The sequence below is a fragment of the Procambarus clarkii genome, chromosome 10 (assembly GCF_040958095.1).
Source record: "Procambarus clarkii isolate CNS0578487 chromosome 10, FALCON_Pclarkii_2.0, whole genome shotgun sequence".
NCBI classification, from domain to species: Eukaryota; Metazoa; Arthropoda; class Malacostraca; order Decapoda; family Cambaridae; genus Procambarus; species Procambarus clarkii.
The window spans coordinates 28,312,471-28,336,073 of record NC_091159.1 but is presented as its reverse complement, the minus strand read 5'-3'; the positions used below and the strand labels follow the sequence as shown (position 1 = coordinate 28,336,073).

Below are 23,603 nucleotides of genomic sequence, written 5' to 3'. Positions count from 1 at the left end.
TAGAACTGTAAAGAAATTATTATTAAGAATGGAGAGAAAATGCGATCTTCCCTTCTTCTCCCGTGAAAATCCTCGGCTGGAACTCGCCATTTGGAGCCTCGGCAGCTGGACCATTGCAGCTGTGGCATCTTCGGTTGGACACCGCTAGATATCAACTTCAGCAGCTGGGACATCCTCGGCTGGATACCTCCTTCTGGAGCCTCAGGTGCTGGGTCATCGGCTAGAAACTCTTCAGCCGGAACACCAGGGACTGGGCCTCGATCAGCGGCCGTAACACTACCAGCTGGGCCATCAGCTGCTGGATCATCGGCATGGACCACGTCAGTCGGCACGTCAGCAGCTGGGTCTGGCCCCGAGAAACAAAACTAACAATATGTAATATGTAAATTAGAAAGGAATATAAAGAATAACAAATGTAAAGAAAAGAAATCGTATATAAATAAAGAGGACAACTGTGCGTGCTCAGCTGGAACACCGCCAGCTAAGCCATTCGGCTGCTAGATTATCGGCGGGAAACCCCATCCGACGTAACATCAGCAGCCGGAACGTCGGCGGCTGGGGCAACTTCATGCCGGAATACCACCGACTGGGACATCAGCTGCTGGGTCCTCGGCTGGAACCTCGTCAGTTGGAACTTCAACAGCTGGGGCATATAATAATACGAATTAATTATTAACTAAAATAATTAATTGATAATAAAAATCATAAGAAATGATTAATTACAAGGGCATGGTCAGCTGGAACACCGCCGGCTGAGCTTTCGGCTGCTGGATCATCGGCGGGAAACACATCCTCCGGAACATTAGCAGCCAGGACGGGACATTATCTGCTGTATCATCTGCTGGGACCACATCAGCAGCTGGGCTTGGCCCCCTGGGGGCGTGCTCGGCCGGAACACCACCAGCTGGGCCATCAGCTGCTGGGTGATCGGCAGCATATAATAATAATACGTAATTATAACTACAAATAATTAATTAATAATAACTATCATAATAAATTAGTCATCATAAGGGCATGCTCAGCTGGAACACCGCCAGCTGAGCCCGCGGCTGCAGGATCATCGGCGGGAACCACATCCGCCGGAACATCTGCAGCCGGGACGGGCCATTAGCTGCTGGATCATCGGCTGGGACCACATCAGCCGGAACCTCCGCAGTTGGGCTTGGCCCCAGGGGCATGCTCAGCTGGAACACCACCAGCTGGGCCATCATCAGCAGGGACCACATCAGCCGCTGCTGGATCATCGGGAACCTCAGCAGCTGAGTCTGGCCCCAGGGCAGCTGTGCCATCAGCTGCTGGATCATCGGCAGGGACTACATCTGCCGGGACATCAGCAGCTGGGTCTGCCCGCAGGCAGGCAAACAAAAAAAGATGAGGGTTAAAAATTTATAACCAGAGTAAAATGTAGGATTGTAAAGTCGCGTAAGAAGTAGTAAGACCAATGCCTGAAACCACTTGCCCTGTTTAACATAAATCCATAAATAAATATGGGATAAATAAATATGGGGTAAATAAATATGGGATAAATAAATATGAGGGATGATAATAAACAGAGAAAAGTGAATAGACCTAACCAGACATAATGACTGATTAATAATTGAGACTTCATTTGTGTGTACTCCGACATTGCATTGGCACTTGCACTAGGCTCCATCAACAATGTGCCACGACTCATACTCCCTAGTTGCATCTTAGCAGCACTGGCGCACTGCTCAGTTATGTTATACGACATCGAGTAATATGGTATCGCAGTTTTTCTCTATCCAATAAATAGTAAGAATAGGTGGAGAACGATTATAATAGAGAATAACAAAGAATTATAACACTAAAGGATAACAATGATAAGGAATAATTGACAGGATTCGGCTGAATCGAATCTTCGGAACTGAAGTAATTCTTGACTTATTAAAGATAATATAAGCGTAAAGAAAACTTAATCTTTTCTTAAAGCAAAGATTCTTAGTAACTGAAGCCTCAGCTGCTGGATCATCGGCTGGAACCTCGCCAGCCGGAACTTCAGCAGCTGGGTTAATAATTAATTATAATAAATAATAAATAATAAAGAATAATAACAATGAAGAATAACAATAGTAAGGGCGATGATCCAGTCATAGTGATTAATAATCACTGGCGCACTGCTCAGTTATGTTATACGACATCGAGTAATGTGGTACAGCAGTTGTTCTCTCTCCAATAATTAAGAATAGATTAATGACGATTATAATAAAGAATAATAATAAAGAATAATAATAAATAATAATAACAATAAAGGATAACAATAATAAAGAAATTGGCTGGATTCGTCTGAATCGATTCTTCGGAACTGAAGTAATTCTTGATTTTATATTAAAGTAGGATATAAGCATAAAGAAAACAATCTTTCTCGTAGGAAAGAATCTTAGTAACTGGGGTGGCGGCCAGATGGGCGACACCACCAGTGTGGCGCCGCCCGCCCCCGGGCGTTAAGAGCCCGCACGTGCACGCCTCGTGCCCGGGCGCCCACCAGGTCAAGGGGCGAAGCAGAGCCCCCAAGGACCACGCCTAGGGCAAGCAAGCCTGGCCACGTGGGTAGAAAAAAAATATCCTTGTTTCTGTATTGTGTATTGTTATCATTTTGTATTATTCTATTCTGCTTTTGTGTCAAAATTTCTTCAATGTACCTGTAAACATTTTGTCAATTTTACTGTAATTATTCTACTTAAAATTATCTGTACCTGTAAAGAAAAGCTGTAAAGTACCTGTAAACATTTTTATCAATTTTACTCTTAATTTATCTAAAATTTTCTGTTAGTTTAAGGACTTGCTCGAAACGCTATTTGAGTGCTAGTGGCTTTACAAGAATGTAAATTCAACTTAATTTCTATATTATCTGTTAACCCCCAATGTATCTTCTTGTATACAAATAAATATAACGCTGTACACTTATTACTTCTCGATCGTCGTCGCCCCTAAATCAACAAGAACACTTATTAGGTTGCAAGACCTTCAAGTTCAGTAATAACTAAGATAAGCAGAGTACTGAATTGTCACGGTGATTGTGAGAGGCGCATGTGAGAGTCACAAAGTACCTAAAATACTTAAAGTACTAAAAAAAGTACCTAATTTCATTTTCATAGTTTTCTACCAAGTGCTTTATCTTCACACACTATCTAGTGCTACTCAATCCCCAATATTTGTACCTAAGCCATATTACTTTACCATTGTAATCTTAGATATCATCTGATATCATGGTTGTTGTATTGAATGCATATTCTACTGCATTATTCCTTTAAACTTTTCCTTGAAATGATCCTCATATTGTGCTTCAGTGAACCAATGTATAACTGAAATGTTATCCTTAAAAGACACATCGAACACCTTATGTAGGGCATACGTAAATCTGTGTATCTATGTACTTACGTATGTAGGTTAGCTTAGCATTTTAAAAGCACCGAATCACCTTCTGTGGTTGATTGTTCAATAAACCCTTGAACTATATGTTTAACACATCTCTAACCCTGTCCATGGAGGACAGAAGAAAATGTATATATGCTGGTTAGCATTGTAAATGTGTGGCCACGTTTGTGGTAAAAAATAATAATAATAATAATAATAATAAAAATATCCTTGTTTCTGTATTGTGTATTGTTATCATTGTGTATTATTCTATTCTGCTTTTGTGTCAAAATTTCTTCAATGTACCTGTAAACATTTTGTCAATTTTACTGTAATTATTCTACTTAAAATTATCTGTACCTGTAAAGAAAAGCTGTAAAGTACCTGTAAACATTTTTATCAATTTTACTCTTAATTTATCTAAAATTTTCTGTTAGTTTAAGGACTTGCTCGAAACGCTATATGAGTGCTAGTGGCTTTACAAGAATGTAAATTCAACTTAATTTCTATATTATCTGTTAACCCCCAATGTACCTTCTTGTATATAAATAAATATAACGCTGTACACTTATCGATCGTCGTCGCCCCTAAATCAACAACAACACTTATTAGGTTGCAAGACCTTCAAGTTCAGTAATGACTAAGATAAGCAGAGTACTGAATTGTCACGGTGATTGTGAGAGGCGCATGTGAGAGTCACAGCCCACACCTCTGGCCCCAGACGGTGCCAGGTGTCCTCCCGAGACTGACGATCTGTGATCTACCTAGGCCACTGTAAGTATTTGAATCGCTATCCTCAACATTGTGTATTTCCAGCTGTAGGGGTGAATACGTAAAGTCCTCGTGGCGCAGTGGTAAAACACTCGCTCGGCGCTTTGGCTTGGGTTCGTATCCTGGGCCGGGAAGGATTGACTGGGCGCCAATCCTTAACTAGCCTCTGTTTACGCAGCAGTGAATGGGTACCTGGTTGTTAAATGATTTGGCGGGTCGTATTCCGGGGAAAATTAGTATTAAGGACCTGCCCGAAACGCTGTGCGTGCTGTGACTGTACAAGAATGTAAGAACTTGTATAAAGTTCTTACATATATAAATAAATCAATAACAAGAAAATAGTCGCATCATACCCACGGCGGCACGGTCAAATCGCACACAGGAAGGTTTGAAAAACAAAAAGGTTGTTTTCTGATTATCGTAGCCGTATATATGTATATATCTCGTTAGATAGGTTGTGCTAGGTACGGCCAGGTTGGTTAGGTTAGGTTAGGTTAAAATCCGATGGCGACCTGACATGTTTATGACGAGACTTGTATCTCTCCCTCCCCCCAAGCACTCGACTTATCCCAGTGCTATGGGGTATGGTCATTTCCTACACAACGATTCTTCAGTGGGCGTTTCCTGTTAAAAACCATATGTGGTTATGCTATAATGTATTTATTTATTGCAATAAGGTACATTGGGTTTGTGAGAGTACATAACATTGGTGTTCTTACAGGCTTGCAAAGCCACTAACACCCATAGCATTTTGGGCAGTATTAGGTGTGGTTATGCTGTCTTTGGCTCGGTTGGGTTGGGTTAGGTTAGATTAGGTAGATTTTAAAATCGATTGGAGAGTTGTCTTCTGTATGAAGTGACTTGCATTCATTATAAATGAATTAATATGATTTCTACAGTTATAAAATGATCCTTGTTGAAATATTTTTTGTATACTTTGACCATATACTGCTCTACAAGGCAAGCCACCTTGCTGCACTTTCTAGCAGTCATAAGATATTCATTATCATTATGTATCCCATACCAAGTTCACATATAAAACTGTGTAAGGTAACTGTGTAACACTACCATACTAATGTCTGAAATATTTTCAGGGCTCGTCCATTTTATTATGCGAGTTTAGGTTAGGTTTAGTTAACCTTGCAATAAGTGTATATTAAAGTGCTATAGTAAGTGATTACAGTTTTCTCACCCTCATAGCTTACAATGTGATTTTCTGTATCATAAATAGCATGTCAAGGGAAGAAACTTTGGGTATCTAGTGCTACCCAATCCCCAATTCATATTCCTAAGTCATACAACTTTATCATTGTAATCATTGCTATCACCTTACATCTTGGTTGTTTAATTGAATGCATATTTTACTTCATTATACCCTGAAATAATCCTCAAATTATGCCACAACATGCCTGTTGATAACTCCCAAATTTTATTATACTTTAATGTACCTACTACTATATGTGTCAAATTTTCTTACAATGTACCTGTAAACTTTTTTCAATTTTGCTAGAATTTAACTACTTAAAATTATTTGTCAGATTAAGACCCTGCCCGAAATGCTATGTGTGCTAGTGGCTTTACAAGGATGTAATAACATCAATACTATGTAAATAAATAAATAAATGTTTATTCAGGTAAAGTACAGACATACAAGAGGTTTTACAAAAATTGATAGATTTATAGATAGAGCTAGTACATACAATGCCTAAAGCCACTATTACGCAAAGCGTTTCGGGCAGGAAAAACATTAAAGACTAAAACTTAATACTAATTGAGATTAAAGTATAAAATGTGTTGAGAACAAATAAAAAAAAAAAAAAGTGGGGAACATGGCAGAAAAAGCAGCACAAATACAATTAGGTCGACAAACAGCGTTGTTTAAAAAAACAGACATGGGTTGACAATATAGGGGTAAGATAGGTTACAGGGAATTTATTAGGTAGTGCTTAGTTTTTATCTTAAACTGATTGAGAGAGGTACAGTCCTCTCACAGTCCAGAGGTACTGTACTCTCATGAACCCAGTGTATCTTCTTATATATAAATAAATAAATAAACAAACAAACATTTAACTCTAGGATCCTCAGTGTTAGCAACCATAACAAATATATGTACAGAAGGATTTATTTATTTATTTATAATTTATTTAAATGTTGTTATTTATTTATATATACGTATATACAAGAAGGCACATTGGATTTATGAGAGTACATAGTATGATGTGCTTACATTCTTGTAAAGCCACTAGGACACACAGCGTTTCGGGCAGGTCCTTAATCTAACAGATAATATTAAGTATGTAAATTCTAGCAAAATTTATAAAATGTTAACAGGTACATTGTAAGAAAATTTGAGATTAGTTGGTTTATTAAAGCACATTGATAGCTTTGATTGATAACATTGATGGCTTGATTGATAATTTGACAAAGATTAGTAGACACAATAAAGCATATTGATAGCACATATAAGAGGACAGCAATGATCACAATGGTAAAGTTGTATAGCTTAGGTACATATATTGGGGGGGGGGGGTTAGGTAGAACTAGATACAGTGCAAGTTTCAAGCACTAGGTAGGAAACTATGAAAATGAAATTAGGTACTGTACTTTTTCTTTTTTCTTTTTGAATAAAGCAAAAGTTGGACAGATTTACAATTCATTAGGAGTGAGTTCCATAAACTAGGTCCTGTTATTTGCGTAGTGTTTACACATATTAAGTTTGACTCTGGGGATATCAAAGATATTTAAATGAACAAATCCACAAGGGGCCATGATGAGGGTTCGAATCTACGTCAGAGAGGATCCCAGATGCGCCTTAATCGACTGTGCTACGACATGGTAAAAGAATTGCAATGGGTAATTCAACTGACCTCACACAGATCCTGCAGTCTTTCCAAGACACAAACCAGGGTTTTACACAATTTCCCCATGCACCCGAGCTCTGTCAATAAGCTATTCTACCTCTTCGCCCTTACTTCATAACACAGAAATCACAATAGCGTGATGCATCATGCTATAAACTCGTAAGCGGACTAATTCCTGCATACCTATTTACTGCTAGGTGAACAGAAGCATTAGGCGATAGCGCACCCAACCATTTCTGTCTCGCCCAGGATTTGAACTCAAAATTCGCGCTTGTGAGTTGAGAATGAACCCAGCTATTCTACTGGTATTGAGCTTTCTTCAAAACAGATGTCAGAATGTATGTATTTAAATATAATATATATTTTCAGTGTGTTGACCAGACTACACACTAGAAGGTGAAAGGACGATGACGTTTTGGTCCATCCTGGGCCATTCTCAATTGACTTGAGAATGGTCCAGGACGGACCGAAACGTCTTCGTTCCTTCACCTTCTAGTGTGTGGTCTGGTCAACATACTTTAGCCACATTATTGTGACTCATCTCCTGCATATTTTCAGTGTGAACAACTGCCCTCTACCACAGAAACTTGACAGTATACTGTGTATAACTTTTCTGAAGTTTTTTTCCACAGACGCAATATGACTACAGCTAAGGTATGGCAGTTGGTGAGGCGACCTGTTGGAAAGCCTACACCGGAAGATTTTGCTTGTGTTGAGGAGCAGCTGCCACCGTGTTCTGATGGTGGTAAGAGTGACATTGGTGAAATTTATTTGATAAATTAGGCTTGTAATAATGAGCAAAAATAGTTGAGAAGTTTTGAAGCAATTATAAAGTCTTATTTAATTAATATATTTTCTTTCACATAACTGAAATTAAATTCTGAAAGTGTGCTGTATTTCTGAGCTCCTACATTCAGCTACTCTCTAAAGTATGATTCCCATTGTGTACTTTGGTATAGAATGGGCTCTTGGGCAGGGCTAAGTACAGCAGAGTTTTAAGTGACTGGTTGTTCTCCGCTGACTGCTGCATTGCCAACTTCTTCTTTGGGCTTTTCGGGGTTTGGTTCTCTGGTGCCTTCCTCTGCCCTTACTCAACGTCTTCACGAGTGCTTCGGCTCACGGTTGGGGCTTTGTGACCAATACCTACCAAACTTACAAGGGTTGTTGCTTGACACGCAGTACGGTGGGAAAGTTTGCAGCCGTGTGGCATGTGTTGTGGAGAGTTCTGATTCCACTGGGTTCTGTGATCCATCTTCACATGGACTATTCTTTCATGGTTCATTATCTTGACCATGGGAGTTCTCTTTGGCCTCTGCCTCTTTGTAGCTGGTCTCTATGGTTGGTTCATCTGCTGGTTTCTCAGGGTTTGGATCTCTATGCCATTTCTGCTTGATACCTTCTTGATAGGGTTCTGGGAGTTCTTCTACTCCCCAATCTCAGCCCGAGGCCAGGCTTGACTTGTGAAAGCTTGGCTCAGTAGGCATTCACGTCCAGTGTGCCCAACTTCCTGGCCAGTGGTTTGTCCCAGCTCCTCCCTGTTTCCACGAAATGGATCATTGATGCCTCCTCCTTCTAAAAGGAGGAGGCATCTCCTCATAAAAGGGGGAGATGCCTCCTGGTCCCGGCATCTCCCCCTTTTATGAGGTGCTATTCTCCAACTGTGAGGCTCTAGTGGTAGATACCTTTTGGCTTGACTGGTCGAGATGGGGGTTCCTGTACCTCTTGCTCCCCAGTCCAACTGTTGCTCTGGGTCCTGGTACATGTTAGAGTCCTACAGAGGGGGAGGGTGATAACAGGCATGTCCAGATAAGTGGCGTCCGGAAAGCATGTGGTTGTTTGTATAGAAACATATACATGCATACAATTTATCACTTCATGTGTGTGAAATTTATTTACCTTTTTGGATTACCCTGATCTTCTGGCCTGTTCTTTTATTTTGCTTCCCTGCTGCATTATACTAAATATTGCCCTGTCTGTGTCATTTCTCATGAACACCTTGAATTTTTGTTTGAGGAAGCAGTTGAATGATACAACTTGGAAAGAAGCTTTTCAAGTTCACTTGAAAGCTTTTCTCTAATTATCCACCTCCTTTTGGTTCTATATGACATATTTATCTTTCTTCTAGGATTTGTGTATTTTCTTTACTCTAGAAAACATCTGATAAACAACCCATTGGTTTCTGTAAGATTTAAATATTTTATATTATCCTAAAGGCAGCAACAGTGTTTAACCATAGTTAGCTCCTCATTGAGGCACTATAATGAAGGAAGAAGTGTTGTTGTCCCCCTTATGGTATTTATTCTCTGCACAGTTATTGTAATGATTGCTGTTTATCTACTCTGTAATAGAAAATTTTGCAAAATTGCTGACTTCTTTGTAAAATAGCATCCTATTGGAAAGATACTTTTCACTAGGAAATGTTTGTAAAATTGCAAACTTTTTCATATCTCTTGAAAAATTTTGTGAGGGTTGTGATCTGGCAAATCATCAATAAACATTACGTTTCACCCATTTTGGTGATTTCTCCATTTTTATTATTTGTTTTTGCCTTTATTGATATCTCCCACACTGTTGTCTTTCCAGGGAAGCCTCGGTATCAGGGAGGCTCCGGGGTTCACCCAGAAATTGGCGTTTCATTACATTCAATGCTGGATATATACAGTGGTACCTCGCATAACGAATTTAATCCGTTCCATGTTCGTCATGTGAAACGGACGTCATACAAAACGAGTGTCCCCCATATAACCAGTGTGATGCACTGTGTTTATTGTGAAATTTCCCCAGTGTGCATGACATCAAATGTTCCCCAAAATATAATTTTTCTTTGCAAAATGATAAATTACCGTCCCTGAACATGTCTATGTAAAAATAATTACCAAATTCCACTTAATTTGGCTGTGAGGGCGTGGACAAGGTGTGCTGTGACGTCATCAGGGGCTGGTCGCCCGTGTGTGAAGCTTCCAGACACGGTCGCGCGGGCCATTCAAGCACCGCGTGTTGCCACAAATATATTTTCAAATATTTTTTCTATGCATTTCCAATGCGGTTTTATTTGTTTCTTTTATCGTATATGATGCATATTTGTGACCTTTACAATATGTATACAGTAGAATGTTCATAATTTTCCATGAAACTGTGATACATGTGTCAGTAATGTGTCCACATTAAATGTTTATTGTCACAATATTACGTGGTAAAAATTCACTAAAATTACAATATGTACAGTTTCACATACTATTTACACAGTAACACACTGTATTACACACTCAGTACTTTGGAGGTGCGTAATAGTCAACGAAGTAGTCCATGGTACACAGCGCGACTTTGCTCTCCTTGCACCAGCTACAGATAGATTTTCGTTTCCTGTTTCATCGTTCTGTGTGCTTGCAAATAACGCACTCGCGTGCACCCTTGGCTTTAGTACTTGTAGGTGGTATGTAGCCAAGCTTGTAAAGCATAAAGTAGTATTGAAACGATTATAGGAAAAGCTCAATTTGTAAGGTAGTCTTGAAAAGATCGCTTTGTAAGGTCCCACACGGGAAGAGATTCAGCTAGCCTCAAAGCGTGTCCATCAGTCAGGAAGAGATTCAGGTATTCTTGAAAATATCAATGACCACCACCATGGAAGCCGCTAACACTGTTCATCTATGCTACTTGTATCAGATGCATCATCACTGAACGCAGAAAATGATTCATCTATGTATCATCTATATACATTAGAGATGGCAAGGGTGGGGCTCAGAGCTACACCTGGATACGCTCGCTGTATCATCCTCATAGGTGCTGTATCACTGGCATCCGATCGTTGTGTTAAGCCCTTATTGCGCCTAGCTTCACCAATGTTATGACCCTTATGTTCTTCAAACAATAGGGTCTGAATTGCACCGACTGAGCACAGTCTTTCTACACCGTGTGGGACAGGTGTTTGAGAGCCAGAGGCACGTGTGCTACAAATGTTGCTCACGCAGTACTAACTCAGCCAGCAGCCCTTGTCTTTCATATTCGTTATAGCAAAAGGTTCGTTCAGTGTTTGTTGGGTAGGCTGCTCCATTATGACAATCTTTCTTTGTTTCAAATGTGTTCCATTTGTTTTGTATTTGTCACTTACGTCTCAATAATGGAGCAGCCTACCCGACAAACACTGAACGAACCTTTATAACATTTGTCCATTTTTTCAAATTGTTTCAACAGTTCTTTTATTTTTTTTTTTTTTTTTTTTTTTTTTTTTTTTTTTTTAAGAAACATGGAGCAGCCGACCTGCCGACCACCGAACGAACCTTTTGCTATAAGACAAATGAAAAATAAATATTGAACACATTTGAAGAAAGGAAAATGTCATAATGGTTTACTCAGTGTATGTAAGGTAGGCTGCTCCATTATTGAGACGTAAATGACAAATAAAAAACAAATGGAACACATTTGAAACAAAGAAAGATTGTTATAATGGAGCAGCCTACCTGCCGAACACCGAACGAACCTTTTTGACATTTGTTATATATCAGACATTTCATTTCTTTTTTCCTACAAAAACGTCAATGCTTTGCAACATCTCAGCAGTCACCCTTTTATATCCCAGCATCATTAGCATCTTTAAACAAGAACAACATAATTTATGTGCATCGTCGGAGGCGTCTAAGAATGTGCAAGAAACAGCGCGACCCCACCATGTGGTGTTGACGTTACTCAAACCAGCGTTCGTCATACGGGACGATTTGATGCCGATCGGGTCGTTCGTTACCCAAAATATTCGTCTTTTGGGGCAATCGTTATGCGAGGTACCACTGTATTTTTGTGCTTTTTAAGCTTTCTAAGCCAGTCATCAGCCTCACTCACATTTTCTTGTTGCAAGCAAGTGGCAGTTGCTTTGCTACTGTGATGGCCAAATGCATCATTCAGTCTTGACATGTTGAAGTGGTTTGAATATTTAGGAGTCATATAGGACATAAATGTGATATATAATAGTTTTAAATACAGTAATGTGTATTTACTGTCTCTCATTAAACCTGGTATTATAAGAAAGAACATGGAAGCATTAGCACTACCACAGTAGCTGAATAATAATAATAATAATAATAATACAGAGTAATCACACTAGTGTGATGTGACTAAGAAAATCCATAGGAGCTGTGATGAGGATTCGAACCTATGGTAGGTGTTCTCTTGCTCACACCCTAATCAACAGACCATGACATGGTCAAAAGGATTGCAACCTGGAGTTCTACCGAGCTTACAAGTGGATTTGTGCAAAAATCTTGGTCCAGCTTCAGTGGAAGCCTTGGGAAACCTTTGTGACCTCAGTAGAACTCCAGGTTGCAATACTTTTGGCCATTCCTTGGCCTAGTTGACTAGGGCATATGCATGGGAATATGCACCACATAAGTTCGAATCCTCATCACGACTCCTTTGGATTTTATTGTTATTATTATTTATTATTATTTATTATTATTATTATTATTATTATTATTATTATTATGTACATAGAGTATATTGAAGTGCAGTATTTTGCTGGTATGCTTGATGAAATTTCTTTTCATCAAATAATTTAATTGTCTAGTACAGTAGTATATACTGTACTGTACTGCATAAAGAAATTTGTATTGTTATTGTATTCTATAGTTTAGTAAGTACAGTACAGTCAGTGCTGGGTTATCCATTAGGCACAGAGCCTAGGGGTATTTGAGATATAGTAATACTCACCTAGCTGTGCTTGCAGGGGTTGAACTTCAGCTCTTTGGTCCCGCCTCTCAAATGTCATGAGTAGTGGAGGCCTAACTAACTTTTACAGGATATTATTAAGTTAATACCAAGATACATTTTCAGTTATTTATTACTTAATCATATTAGTACAGTATCTATGCTATTTAATGATCTTTTATACTATTTTTTTTTAGTTAGTCTAGCCATAGATGAAAGCAAAATAGTAGGTACTAGCTTGTGATATTAGTGAATGTGCTGTCAAAATTGGTCCCATATTTTGGAGATGCCTAAGATTTATGAATGTCTTAATCTGGCCCCGAGTACAGTACAGTATATAAAAGTACTGTACAATACAATATTATAGCATTGCTTGAACTGTATACATACAGAGGAATTAAATAATTAAGTAAATACTGTACTTAACAAAAATCACCTGAAGGTAATAATGTTTTAAATAAAACATGGTCAATCATCAGATGTAATAACAGAAGCAGAATATCTAAGTGTGGACCCCTACATGAGGTACAGGGCTCGACAGATCCCTCTCAACACAACAATGGTTGGCTCACAGGTTGCCAGGTTAGTTGCATGCTCTGTGCAGTTATTTAACATATGTACTATGGTCCGTCAAATTTGTCATTTTGTGATTTTTTTTTCCTAAAAATCATGATTTGATAATATACTGTATCATGACCAAAATTCGATCTTAGTATTTTACGAACTGTCAACAATTTTAAAAGAATCTATCCTATTACATACTGTATTGTGCTGCATGCTGGAGGGAGGGCTCTGTGCCACAAGACATGAGAAATGCGAACATCATTACTCTCTACAAAAATAAAGGTGACAGAAGCGATTGCAACAATTATCGCAGCATCTTCCTCCTCCTCAGCGTCATTGGCAAGTTCCTGTTCTGGATTTTGCTGTGTGTGGTGTGGTGGCCGGGTGTCTTAGAGCAGGCATGTCAAACTGAGGGGTCCTACGAGGGCCATATGAGTCTCATTTGTGTTGGCATTCGTGATTCATTTGTGCTTTTGAAATCTGTTAAAAGGTGATGGTTTAAATAATAAAAACTACAATTTTGGCTATTAATTTACCAAATTACAGTATCCTTTGTGCGGGTTGCAGGTGTGCTTACAAAGGGCCGTATGTTTAACATGCCTGTCTTAAAGTACATGAGCAGCATGCGCCTAGGGTGATCTTCTCTAGGTCTATCAGTACGTATTAGTTTGCATTTCAGGAATATCTGGAATATTCCCTTGCATTTCAGGAATATCAGGAATATTCCCTTGGGTTTCAGGAATGTATTCCTTGGGGCGTTTGGGAATCGCTCCCATTTGAGGACTTCATTGCTTGGCGTTGTCTTCACCCGTTGCCCCCCCCACCCCATTGTCTTGGGCTTTGTCTTGCCTCAGGTTGGGAAGCGTTATTGGCTGGGTGGGGCGCACTGCCACTGGCACAATTTGCATGTACGGCGGCTGACGATTTTCTCGGGTTGCCAGTTTGTTAGTTGTGTGTTTAAGGAGGTTTTGTTTTTATGTTCTAGTATTTTTGCCTTTTGTTAACGGAGGTGGTCTGTTTAGCTTATTAGGCTAGTCAAGGTTGTGTTGGTAGTCCTCCTCTGTTGCCCTGAGGCTTCCGGGTCGACCCAGCCGACTCCCTTCTAAGAAGCTTTACCCTTGGACTGGAAGAGGACTCCTTCCCAAGGATCCGTGTCAAGTTCCCAGGGCTCGTGAGTCCGCTTGGAGCACTTGGCCTCCTTTCGACCCTGCTTGGGCCCTTTTGCCTTCTGGGCAGGGATTGTTGCTGCAAGGGAGGGGGTTTTCGTACCCTTTTTTCCTATATTAATTTGAGTAAGGTGCAGTTCCTCCCATGTTCGTTTCCGGGTGCTTTTGGTTCCTTGGATTCGTCCTTCCGGAGGTTTCCTTCCTCGCGGATTTTCTCTGGGGAGTTTCGGAAGGCCCTTGGCATGTACCTCCTGCGAGACCCGGTTTATCCCTTTGATAGATCCTGCTTCGTTTGAGTTCGGTTCTTCTCCGTATTGGGTACATTATGAGGTTCCAGAGTCTTCTGGCTGGCAGATGGCCCCTTTTTCTCCCTTGGAGCTTTGGGTGACTTTTGTCATACCCACACGCTTGAGTGGCGGGAGGTGTCTTCGATGTTGCAGGCATTCTTGAGGGTTCTCTAAGGTTTCTCAATGAGTGTATCTTTGCTTCTGCTCTTCCTCATGAAGTGGGTCTGGTGCAGTTGCATGCTTAGGTTCTCACACTTTCGGCTGCCTTGGGGGCTGAGGACTTTCAAACTTGCGGTCATTTGGCCTCGATCTTACGCTTCTTTGGTCTTCTGGAGTTGTCTTCAGATTGGTTTTCGGAGGATGTGGGGACGTTGAGTGAGGGGCCTTTGTACAAAGCGGAGTGGTGTTCACTCTGCGGTGGTTGGCCACTTGGGGGTTTGCAATGGCTTTTGGTCACCCCGTTGACAGGGCAATGTGGGGTGGGGGGAGTGTGGCTCTTTTTGCCTGCACTTGATCCCGCGATTTGTAGGCTTTATGGGTTGTTTCTTCCGGCCTTTGGTGGAGTTGGGCGGACCTTCCCTTTGTCAGAGGGTCGGGTTTCTGGGGGCAGGCTTCTTGGCCATCCTTCTGTTGGGTTATCTTGAAGTGGCCTTACTTGGGCGTGGTAGAAATGACCTTGTCTTTCAAGTGGGTTTCCCCACCCGTTTTCATTTCCGAGGCGGGACTGTGCAGATCTCTGGTACAGTCTGGACTTGTCTCATCTGAACTGATTGATTCCTTGCCCTTCTTTTCGGATGACCACGTTGTCACAGGTATGGCTCGTCCTCAAGCTGGGTGCTTGGATGATTTCGCATGATCTCTAGGATGCTTACTGGCATGTCCCAATTCATCTGGGGTTCAGGGATTGGTTGGGGTTCAAGGTGGGACAACAGGCTTAGCACTTTTCCATTTGCCTTGAATCTGGCACCTCGCGTTTTCACACGCTTAACTCGAGTCGTGATGGCTCATCTGCATCTGCTAGGTATTCGGGTTTTGGCCTACCTCAATGACTGGTTGGTGTCGGCTCACAGCCGGTTTGCTAGCCAGGGGTCTGGTTCTTTCCCGGCTTGTCGGATTCAGGTTCCTGGTAATTTTGTGGAAGTCCCAGTCGGTTCCGTCCCAGGTTTGGACTTGGCTGTACCTGGTATGGGATTCTCGGACTGTGTCCCTTTCCCTCCACCCCCCTTCCCCACAGCTCTGCTACGGCTGCAGTCCTGCTTTCAGCTGTGGCCCGCCCCCCCCTCCCTCTGTGGGGGCAACCACAGAGGACCTAGGTCACTCTGTGGTTGCTCAAACATCTGTGTGGGAGCCTGAACTTTGTTCTGTTGGTTTATCTGCTGGGCAGGGTTTGACTTCGGAGGCTGCTCTGGTATCTTCGGAGGTGGCCTCTTTCGCCACTCTCATGATCGCTGGGTTCTTTCCCCGGTGTCTTTTTGCCAGTTGCTGAGTTACCGGCTTCCTATTTGGGGTTTGGTGCCATTTTGCTTTCCTCTACCCTCGCTTGATGTGTTCACGTATTCTTGTCTCTCGGTTGGGGCTTTGGGACCAGTGCTCACCAGTCAGGCTGGGGGGCATTGGGAGGCTGTCCTTACGTCGAGCTCACAGCACTGTGTGGGTGTTTGTGGTGATGTGGCAGGTGCTGCAACGGATTTGGCTTTCTTGGGGCTCAGTGTTCTGGCTCCATTCGGACTGCTTCCCCATGGTTCATTGTCTCATCTGGGAGGGGTCTCTTTGGTTCGTGGCTCTTTGGGGCTGTTCACTTCGGGTAGCTGTGCCGCTGAGTTCTCAGGTTTTAGTGCTGTTCATTTAGGGGGGTGTCCAACGTCCTGGCAGATGGTCGATGCCACATCCTTCCTTTGACTTTGCCAGACATCCTGGTGTCCAGAGGTGAACCTCTTCGCATTGGCATCTCCCACTATACATGGGACCATTCTCCAATTGCGAGGCCCTCGAGGTAGATAATTTTCGGCAGGACTGGTAGAGGTGCGGGGTTCCTGTACCTCTTCCCCTGGTCCAGCTGTTGCTCCGGGTTCTGGCACGGCTGGTTCCTATCGAGGGAGAATGGTTGTCTTGGTTCCGTGGTGGCAGGCCCAGCCTTGGTTTTAGGCGCTGCTTGCTCTGTGTCCGAACCTGGGCATTTTTTTGTGACTCCGCCTCTTTCGGCAGGTAGGGCTGGTGAAGTACCATGCTGGTTCGCCTTACTGTTCCACTCCGCATTTAGCATGGCATGTCAGTTGCGGAGTGTGGACTGACACTTCGCATTTGACATGCGGAATGTCGTTTTCCTGACACGTGTATCACACGTTTTTCTGACACGTGTATCACAATATGTGTGGTGATCAAGTGGCTTCTTTGGTGGTGTTCCATCTGTGGTCTTCATCTCGCCGACAGTATGAAGTTTCCTGACAGACTTTCCATCTTTTTCTTTTTCTTCGTCAGCTTTTGTCAACCAGGTTGTTTTGTCCTCTCTTTCTTGGCTTGTTCTGGATCGGCATCTCATACGGTGCTTGCAGAGCTGCTGAGCTTGGGTTTGGGGTGGATGTCGCATCTACTCCATTCCACAAGCTCTCGTGCATTTTTTCACCTCCGGCCTGCTCGTGCGCCGCCCGAGCCTTCTTGGTCATTAGACCGTGTTCTTTCTTTTCTTCTCATTTTGTTGTGGTTTGTGATTGCTTTTGGAAGGCCATATTTTTGTTGACCTTGTCCTCTGGGGGTCGGGTTGGGGAGCTTCATGCTCTCCTCTTCTGACGGGGGGTTCTGTTTGTTTGGTCCAGGTGGTTGTTTTGTTCATTTGCAGCCTTCTCCTATTCTGGTGAAGAATGAGACAGTGGGCTTTCGGAGGGGTTCGTTGGTTGAGGATGGTTGGTTGATTAGGCCGGGGGGTGCATCACATGTTGTGTCCGGTGGCGGCTTTATGCTGCTACCTGCGGGCCATTGATTCCGTGACAGTGGACGCTCCTTTGGGTGGATCCAGTTTCCCCTGGTTCCCTGTTCCAGGGTTCGTGTGTCTCAGGTTGTCTGCAGTGTCATTATGTCCAGCCAGCCTGCGGTCTACCCTTGTGCCCAAGATGTTCGACAGTATGCTGCTCTCACAGCAGTTTTTGGCAACATGTCTTGGGCAGACATTCGGGCACGGGGGTTTTGGAGGTTGAACAGGGTCCTAGATGCCGTTAATCTAATGAACGTTCCAGTTCCTTCTCATCCGTGTGTGGCTTTGCGACACCTGTCGTGGCCGTCTGTCTCTTCATCGTCTTGAGTCCTGCAGTGCTGCTGCCTCTCAGGCAAGTCCCTCCTTTTACTTTAAGTAGTTAACTTCAGGGAACCGACGGGGCTCTTCACAGAAAACCAGCGTTTGAATGTAATAAATGCAATTTTCTGGGTGAGCCCCAGAGGCTCCCTGACACCCTCCCTCTTTCCGGTCAGTGGTTTTTCATTGTTTAAGAACTGGGTTGGTGGGCTGGCTCCCCACCGGCTCCCCCCTTTCCATGGGGTGGGGGGGGTAACACCAACGAGCGGGAGCAGTAGTTGCATGAAGCGTTGCTTGTTTGATTTCCTTTTATGGGAGTTATTTTGATCTTTTAGGAAGTAGATTGCACAGGTTAACCAGACAGTGGTCTGTTTTGATTTGCCTACCTTTCTCGGTCATTCCCCAGTCGATGGCAATTATGACATGCAGTGCTTTAAATGTAAAGTGCTCATAGGCCATTGCTCTCTGCACCTCTGAGGCCAGGTTCTGGCTCATGGTCCCTGGTAGGCATGAGGACTCCTGTGACTGATGACCCCAAACCAATATAGCTCATAGCAATTTGGATAGCTTCAGGGAGCCAACAGGGCTCACCCAGAAAATCATGTTTTATTACATTCAACTCTGTTATTTTGTTGTTTCACAAAATATTAATTAGACTAATTATAAAAAACATTTAGATACATGTTGTTAATGGCTGTAATTACAGTTTAATTAATTTTGGTGTATATTTCTAGGGTAATTGAGAGCAATAATCCTCAGTGGTCAGTTGGATCTTTCATGGTGCATTACCAGGGTTGGCGGACACACACTCATCTTTCTCGGGAATTTCTACAAACTAAAGGCAATAATGTCTTGCCATTACCCGATATGGGAGAATTACCCAGAAGCCTTGGTATTGGGATTTTAGGCATGCCAGGGTAAGTTTGAAACAGTAGGTATGTACCTGTATGTCAAAGGAAAGTTTCAGGATTATATTATTGCTAGTCTTTTTGCATAAGATTCAGTGATTTAAGTTCAGGCATGAGGTTGACCCCCATGCCCCTTCTTTGCATGAAACGTCAAATTATACCAATTTCCAATCTCTAAATGCCACACTCCATCGTCACTTAGATTTATTCTGCATATTATTTTCTACATGATGATTAAATGTTAGTTTGTCTTATAAAGTTTATTTGTTGAAGAAGGCAATTTGTATTGAAGATGGTTACATTGATGAGAGAAACTGAAGGGTAGGGGTGAGAAGGGTCGGGAAGATGGTGTGAAAAGGGTCGGGATGGTGGTGTGAGAAGGGTCGGGAAGGTGGTGTGAGAAGGGTCTGGACGATGGTGTGAGAAGGATTGGGACGATGGTGTGAGAAGGGTCGGGAAGGTGGTGTGAGAGGGGTAGCAAAGGGGGAGTAAGAAGGATAAAAATGTGGGGTGATGCTACGACCCAGGGGCCAGATTCACAAAGCAGTTACACAAGTACTTACGAACGTGTACATCTTTCCTCAATCTGACAGCTTTGGTTACATTTATTAAACAGTTTATAAGCATGAAAACTTCCCAATCAACTGTTGTTATTGTTATAAACAGCCTCCTGGTGCTTCTGAGCTCATTAACTGTTTAATAATTGTAAACAAAGCCGCCAAAGATTGAGAAACGGTGTACAGGTTTGTAAGTTCTTGTGTAACTGCTTCATGAATCTGGTCTCGGGTATTTACCTGGATCCTAACTATTCAAATTTATGCATACAGGTATTTATACATTCATCACACCTCATTTTGCTATGTAATACAGAATTCCATATTTCTGATTTCAGTTCATAAGTATTATGATATATTATTATCATTATGTTGCTTGTTTGACATTTATGCTATTGTATTACCCTGTTTTATTTTATTGTATGAGTTGGTCAGTGGTGCGGGCATGCATGAGTTGACCTGTGTAAGAAGAGTATTAGTCACGAGCATGGAGTGAGTGCCAGTGGTACCAGCTTTGTTTCATTAAATGATATTGGTTTCCGTATGAGAAGAATAATTACTTGAGTTGTTGTTCCAGAGTGTTTTTATATACTTATGTTTAGAAATTTTTGAGAGTGATTATCTCAGTGTAGATGTGTGGCTTTCAAGTTATGTTTGTTGTGCTTGGCTAGTGTGTGCCTGGTTGCACTCACGCGTCGGTCAGAGCGAATGAGAGTTCAGTTGCAGGGGGAGTGAGTTTGGCTGCTGGGCATGTCACCAAGTTAAGTAGTTTTGTGCTTTGTTTGTGTCTAGGTCTTACTATGAGTCTGGTATTTTGTGATTTATTAATTAAGCCATAACTCGTATATTTGTGTCAGTGGTCATCAGCCCATATTTTAACTTTGTCTGTACTCTGTTCATTTATTTTATTTTTGTCCCTACCCCAGAGTAAATGGGTTCCTTTTTAATTACAGTGTTTAACTTAATGATTCCTTTAGCAGTAGGTAAATATAACAGGACAATTAGTAGCTATTTCTGGGAATACGAGCATTGCTCAGTTGCGTAGGTTGTAACAGGTGAGAAGGATAGGAAATGTGGTGAAGAAGAGGGAGGCAGTGATGATTATTGTTGTTGATGTGGTACCTGGCAGAGTCCAGTTAGTGAAGATGTGACCATTGTTACCTGAGCATTGACAATTATTACCTCTACCCCACTACAAATATATATATATGAATCTTGGATAACAACTGAAAAAGTTGATTTGTAACCTAATGCACTTTTTACATGCAGGAATACAGCATATTTTGGATTGTTGGAAATTTGTGAACCAAAGGCAGATGATACGGTGCTAGTGAACGGGGCCGCTGGAGCTGTAGGCAGTGCTGTGGTGCAGATTGCCAAGATCAAAGGTGAGAACAGTCTTCACTTGCAGGAAGAAATCAACCTTTATGGGTCTTGGTGGTACAGTTGGGTTAGTTCTCGACTCACAATCAGGAATCCTTGGTTCGGTTCCTGGGTGGGACATTTGGGCACATTTCCCTTCACCTAGCAGTAAACAGGTACCCAGAAGTTAGTCATCTATTGTGGAGTTGCATCATGGGATTAGTCAGTAGAGTAGTTAGACCTTGGGGAGGAATCTCGATACAAGCCTAACATATAGACATACACAATCTGCCAGTCCCCCAACAAAAAAATTAATTATCAGCAGCATATTAAACATTATGAGGTGATTTAATAATCTCGCTTAACTTGTTCCAACAGTCTACCACTGTTTGCAAAAGAAAACTTTCTAATATTTTTTCAGCACCTTTGTTTCCTTAGCTTGACTCTGTGACATCTTATTCTTGTAGTTGCTGGTTTCAGAAATTCCTCTTTGTCAATTTGGTCAATTCCTGTTATTATTTTTTAAGTGGTGATAATATTACCTCTTTTTTTCATATATCTTCTAGCTTTGGCATATTTCAAGCCTCTCTTCATATCTCTTGTTTTTCAGGTCTGGAAGCCATTTTGTAGCATGCCTTTGGATCTTTTCCAGTTTATTGATGTACTTCTTGAGATATGGGTATCATACAACTGCAAATTCCAATTTTGGCCTCACAAACGTCATGAACAGTTTCTTCAGTATTTCACCTTCCATGTAATTAAAAGCAGTTTTGAAGTTAGAAAGCGATGCAAATGCTCCACTCACAATGTTCTGTGTGTTCCTTTGGTGACAGTCTACTATCCAAAACCACCCCTAAATCTCGTTCTTTGTAAGTTCTTTAATTCCTTTCTACATAATTTGTAAGTAGTGTGTGGTCTTTTCTCTCCGATTCCATATTCCATAACATGCTATTTATTCACATTCAATTCCATTTACCACGTCACTCCTAGCACTTATCTTATCTAGATCGATTTGAAGGGCATGATAATTGTCTACGTATCCTACCTTCTCCAGTACCGTAGCATCATTAGTAAACATGTTCATGTAATTCTCTACTCTTTCTGGTAGATCATTTATGTAGACGATGAACATTACTGGTGCAAGAACTGAACCCTGTGGTACTCTGCTAGTAACATTCCTACAATTGGATACATATTCTGATTACTGTCCTCATCTGTCGGTTAGAAAATTTTTCATCCATGTCAGAAGTTTCCCTGTCACTCCACTGTCAGGCCCCTAGGGGCCCTGACAGCTGAATGGACAGTGCTTCGGATTCGTAGTGCTGAAGTTCCGGGTTTGAGTCCTGGTGGAGGGGGAAACAAATGGGCAGAGTTTCTTTCACCCTGATGCCCCTGTTAGCAGTAAATAGGTACCTGGGAGTTAGACAGCTGCTACAGGCTGCTTCCTGGGAATGTGTAACAAAAAGGAGGCCTGGTCGAAGACCGGGCCGTGGGGGACGCTAAGCCCCGAAATCATCTCATGATAACCTCAAGATAACCGTCACCCCCTATAGCATGTTTCAGTTTCCAAAACACCACTTGTGTGGGACTGTCTAAAGCCTTTTTTAGGTCCAGGTAGACAAAGTCAACCCGACCATCTCTTTCCTGTAGAATCTTTGTGGCTCTATCATAAAAACTAAGTAGATTTGTTACACAGGATCTTCCTGTTTGAAAACCATACTGCCTGTCCATTATTATGTCATTACTCTCCAGGTGTTCTACCCACTTGGTCTTAACTATTTTTTCTAGTGTTTAGACTACCATGCTTATTAATGATAAAGGTCTATAATTTAGAAGGTCTACTCGGCTATCATTTTTGTAGATTGGAACTATGTTTGCCTTTTTCAAAATATTTGCTAAGATTCCTGTAGACAAAGATGTCTTGAATATCAATTTGAGTGGGATGCTCAACTCGGTTGCACATTCTCTCAGCACCCGATGTGAAACTCCATCTGGGCCAACAGCTTCATTTCTTCATAGCCTCTTCAATAAATTTTCCACTTCATCTCGAAACACATCTATGTACTCTATGGTGTTTTCTGGAATTGGCATTGGGTTCGGCTCTCTGAAATCCTCATTTTTCACACACTTTGGAGTTGTTCATTTTGTGTTACACACATTTCTTTTTCATTCTCAGTGAACCTTTTCCTCATTCTCAATCTCTGGATATTTTCCTTTACATGCAGCTTGCTTTTAATGAATTTAACAAAAAGGCAGGGATCTGTTTTACATTTATCCGTAACCCCCTTTCTTAAAGTTCCTATTTGCCTCTCTCCTCACTGCTGTGTATTTGTTTCTTACTTGTTTGTAGTGCTGGTATGTTTGAGGGTTAGGCCTCTTCCTATAGTGTACCCATTTCCTTGACTTTTCCTCTCTGGCCTTCTCATAATTTCTATTGAACCAATCCTATTTTAATTGTTCTGCATCTCTGTTTTGGTATATATTTTTTGTACCTTCATCATAGAGTTCACAGAATTTGTCATACATCTCGTGATTTCCTTGCCTAGCAACAAGTGTTTCCAATCAAATTCATTAAAGAATTTGCTAAGTTCCCCATAGTGTCCTCTCTTATAATAAAGATTGTCAACTTTTTCAATTTCACCATTCTCTTCTAGATTATATTGCATAGCGTGTCTAATTTCCAATAGGATGTGGTCACTATTTTCCAAGGGAGGAAGATACTGAATGTCAAATATCTCTCATTCTTTTCTGGTAAATACTAATTCCAGCAATAGT

At 41.6% G+C, this 23,603-nt stretch overlaps 1 protein-coding gene across 4 annotated transcripts in view; it reads left to right on the top strand.

The window, feature by feature from the left end:
- Positions 1 to 4,011: 4,011 nt before the first annotated feature.
- The window catches only part of LOC138363028 (prostaglandin reductase 1-like), a 40,375-nt gene continuing 20,783 nt past the window's right edge, over positions 4,012 to 23,603 (top strand). For 2 of the 4 annotated variants that reach the window (XM_069321800.1, XM_069321797.1), the window contains exons 1-5: positions 4,012 to 4,149; positions 7,640 to 7,752; positions 13,181 to 13,283; positions 18,739 to 18,921; positions 20,736 to 20,854. In XM_069321800.1, the coding sequence (XP_069177901.1) occupies positions 7,647 to 7,752; positions 13,181 to 13,283; positions 18,739 to 18,921; positions 20,736 to 20,854 (511 nt within the window). In that variant the 5' untranslated portion in view covers positions 4,012 to 4,149; positions 7,640 to 7,646. Of the gene's footprint in view, positions 4,150 to 7,565; positions 7,753 to 13,180; positions 13,284 to 18,738; positions 18,922 to 20,735; positions 20,855 to 23,603 lie in introns of all 4 variants that reach the window. The other 2 variants (XM_069321799.1, XM_069321798.1) reach the window with 2 other exon arrangements.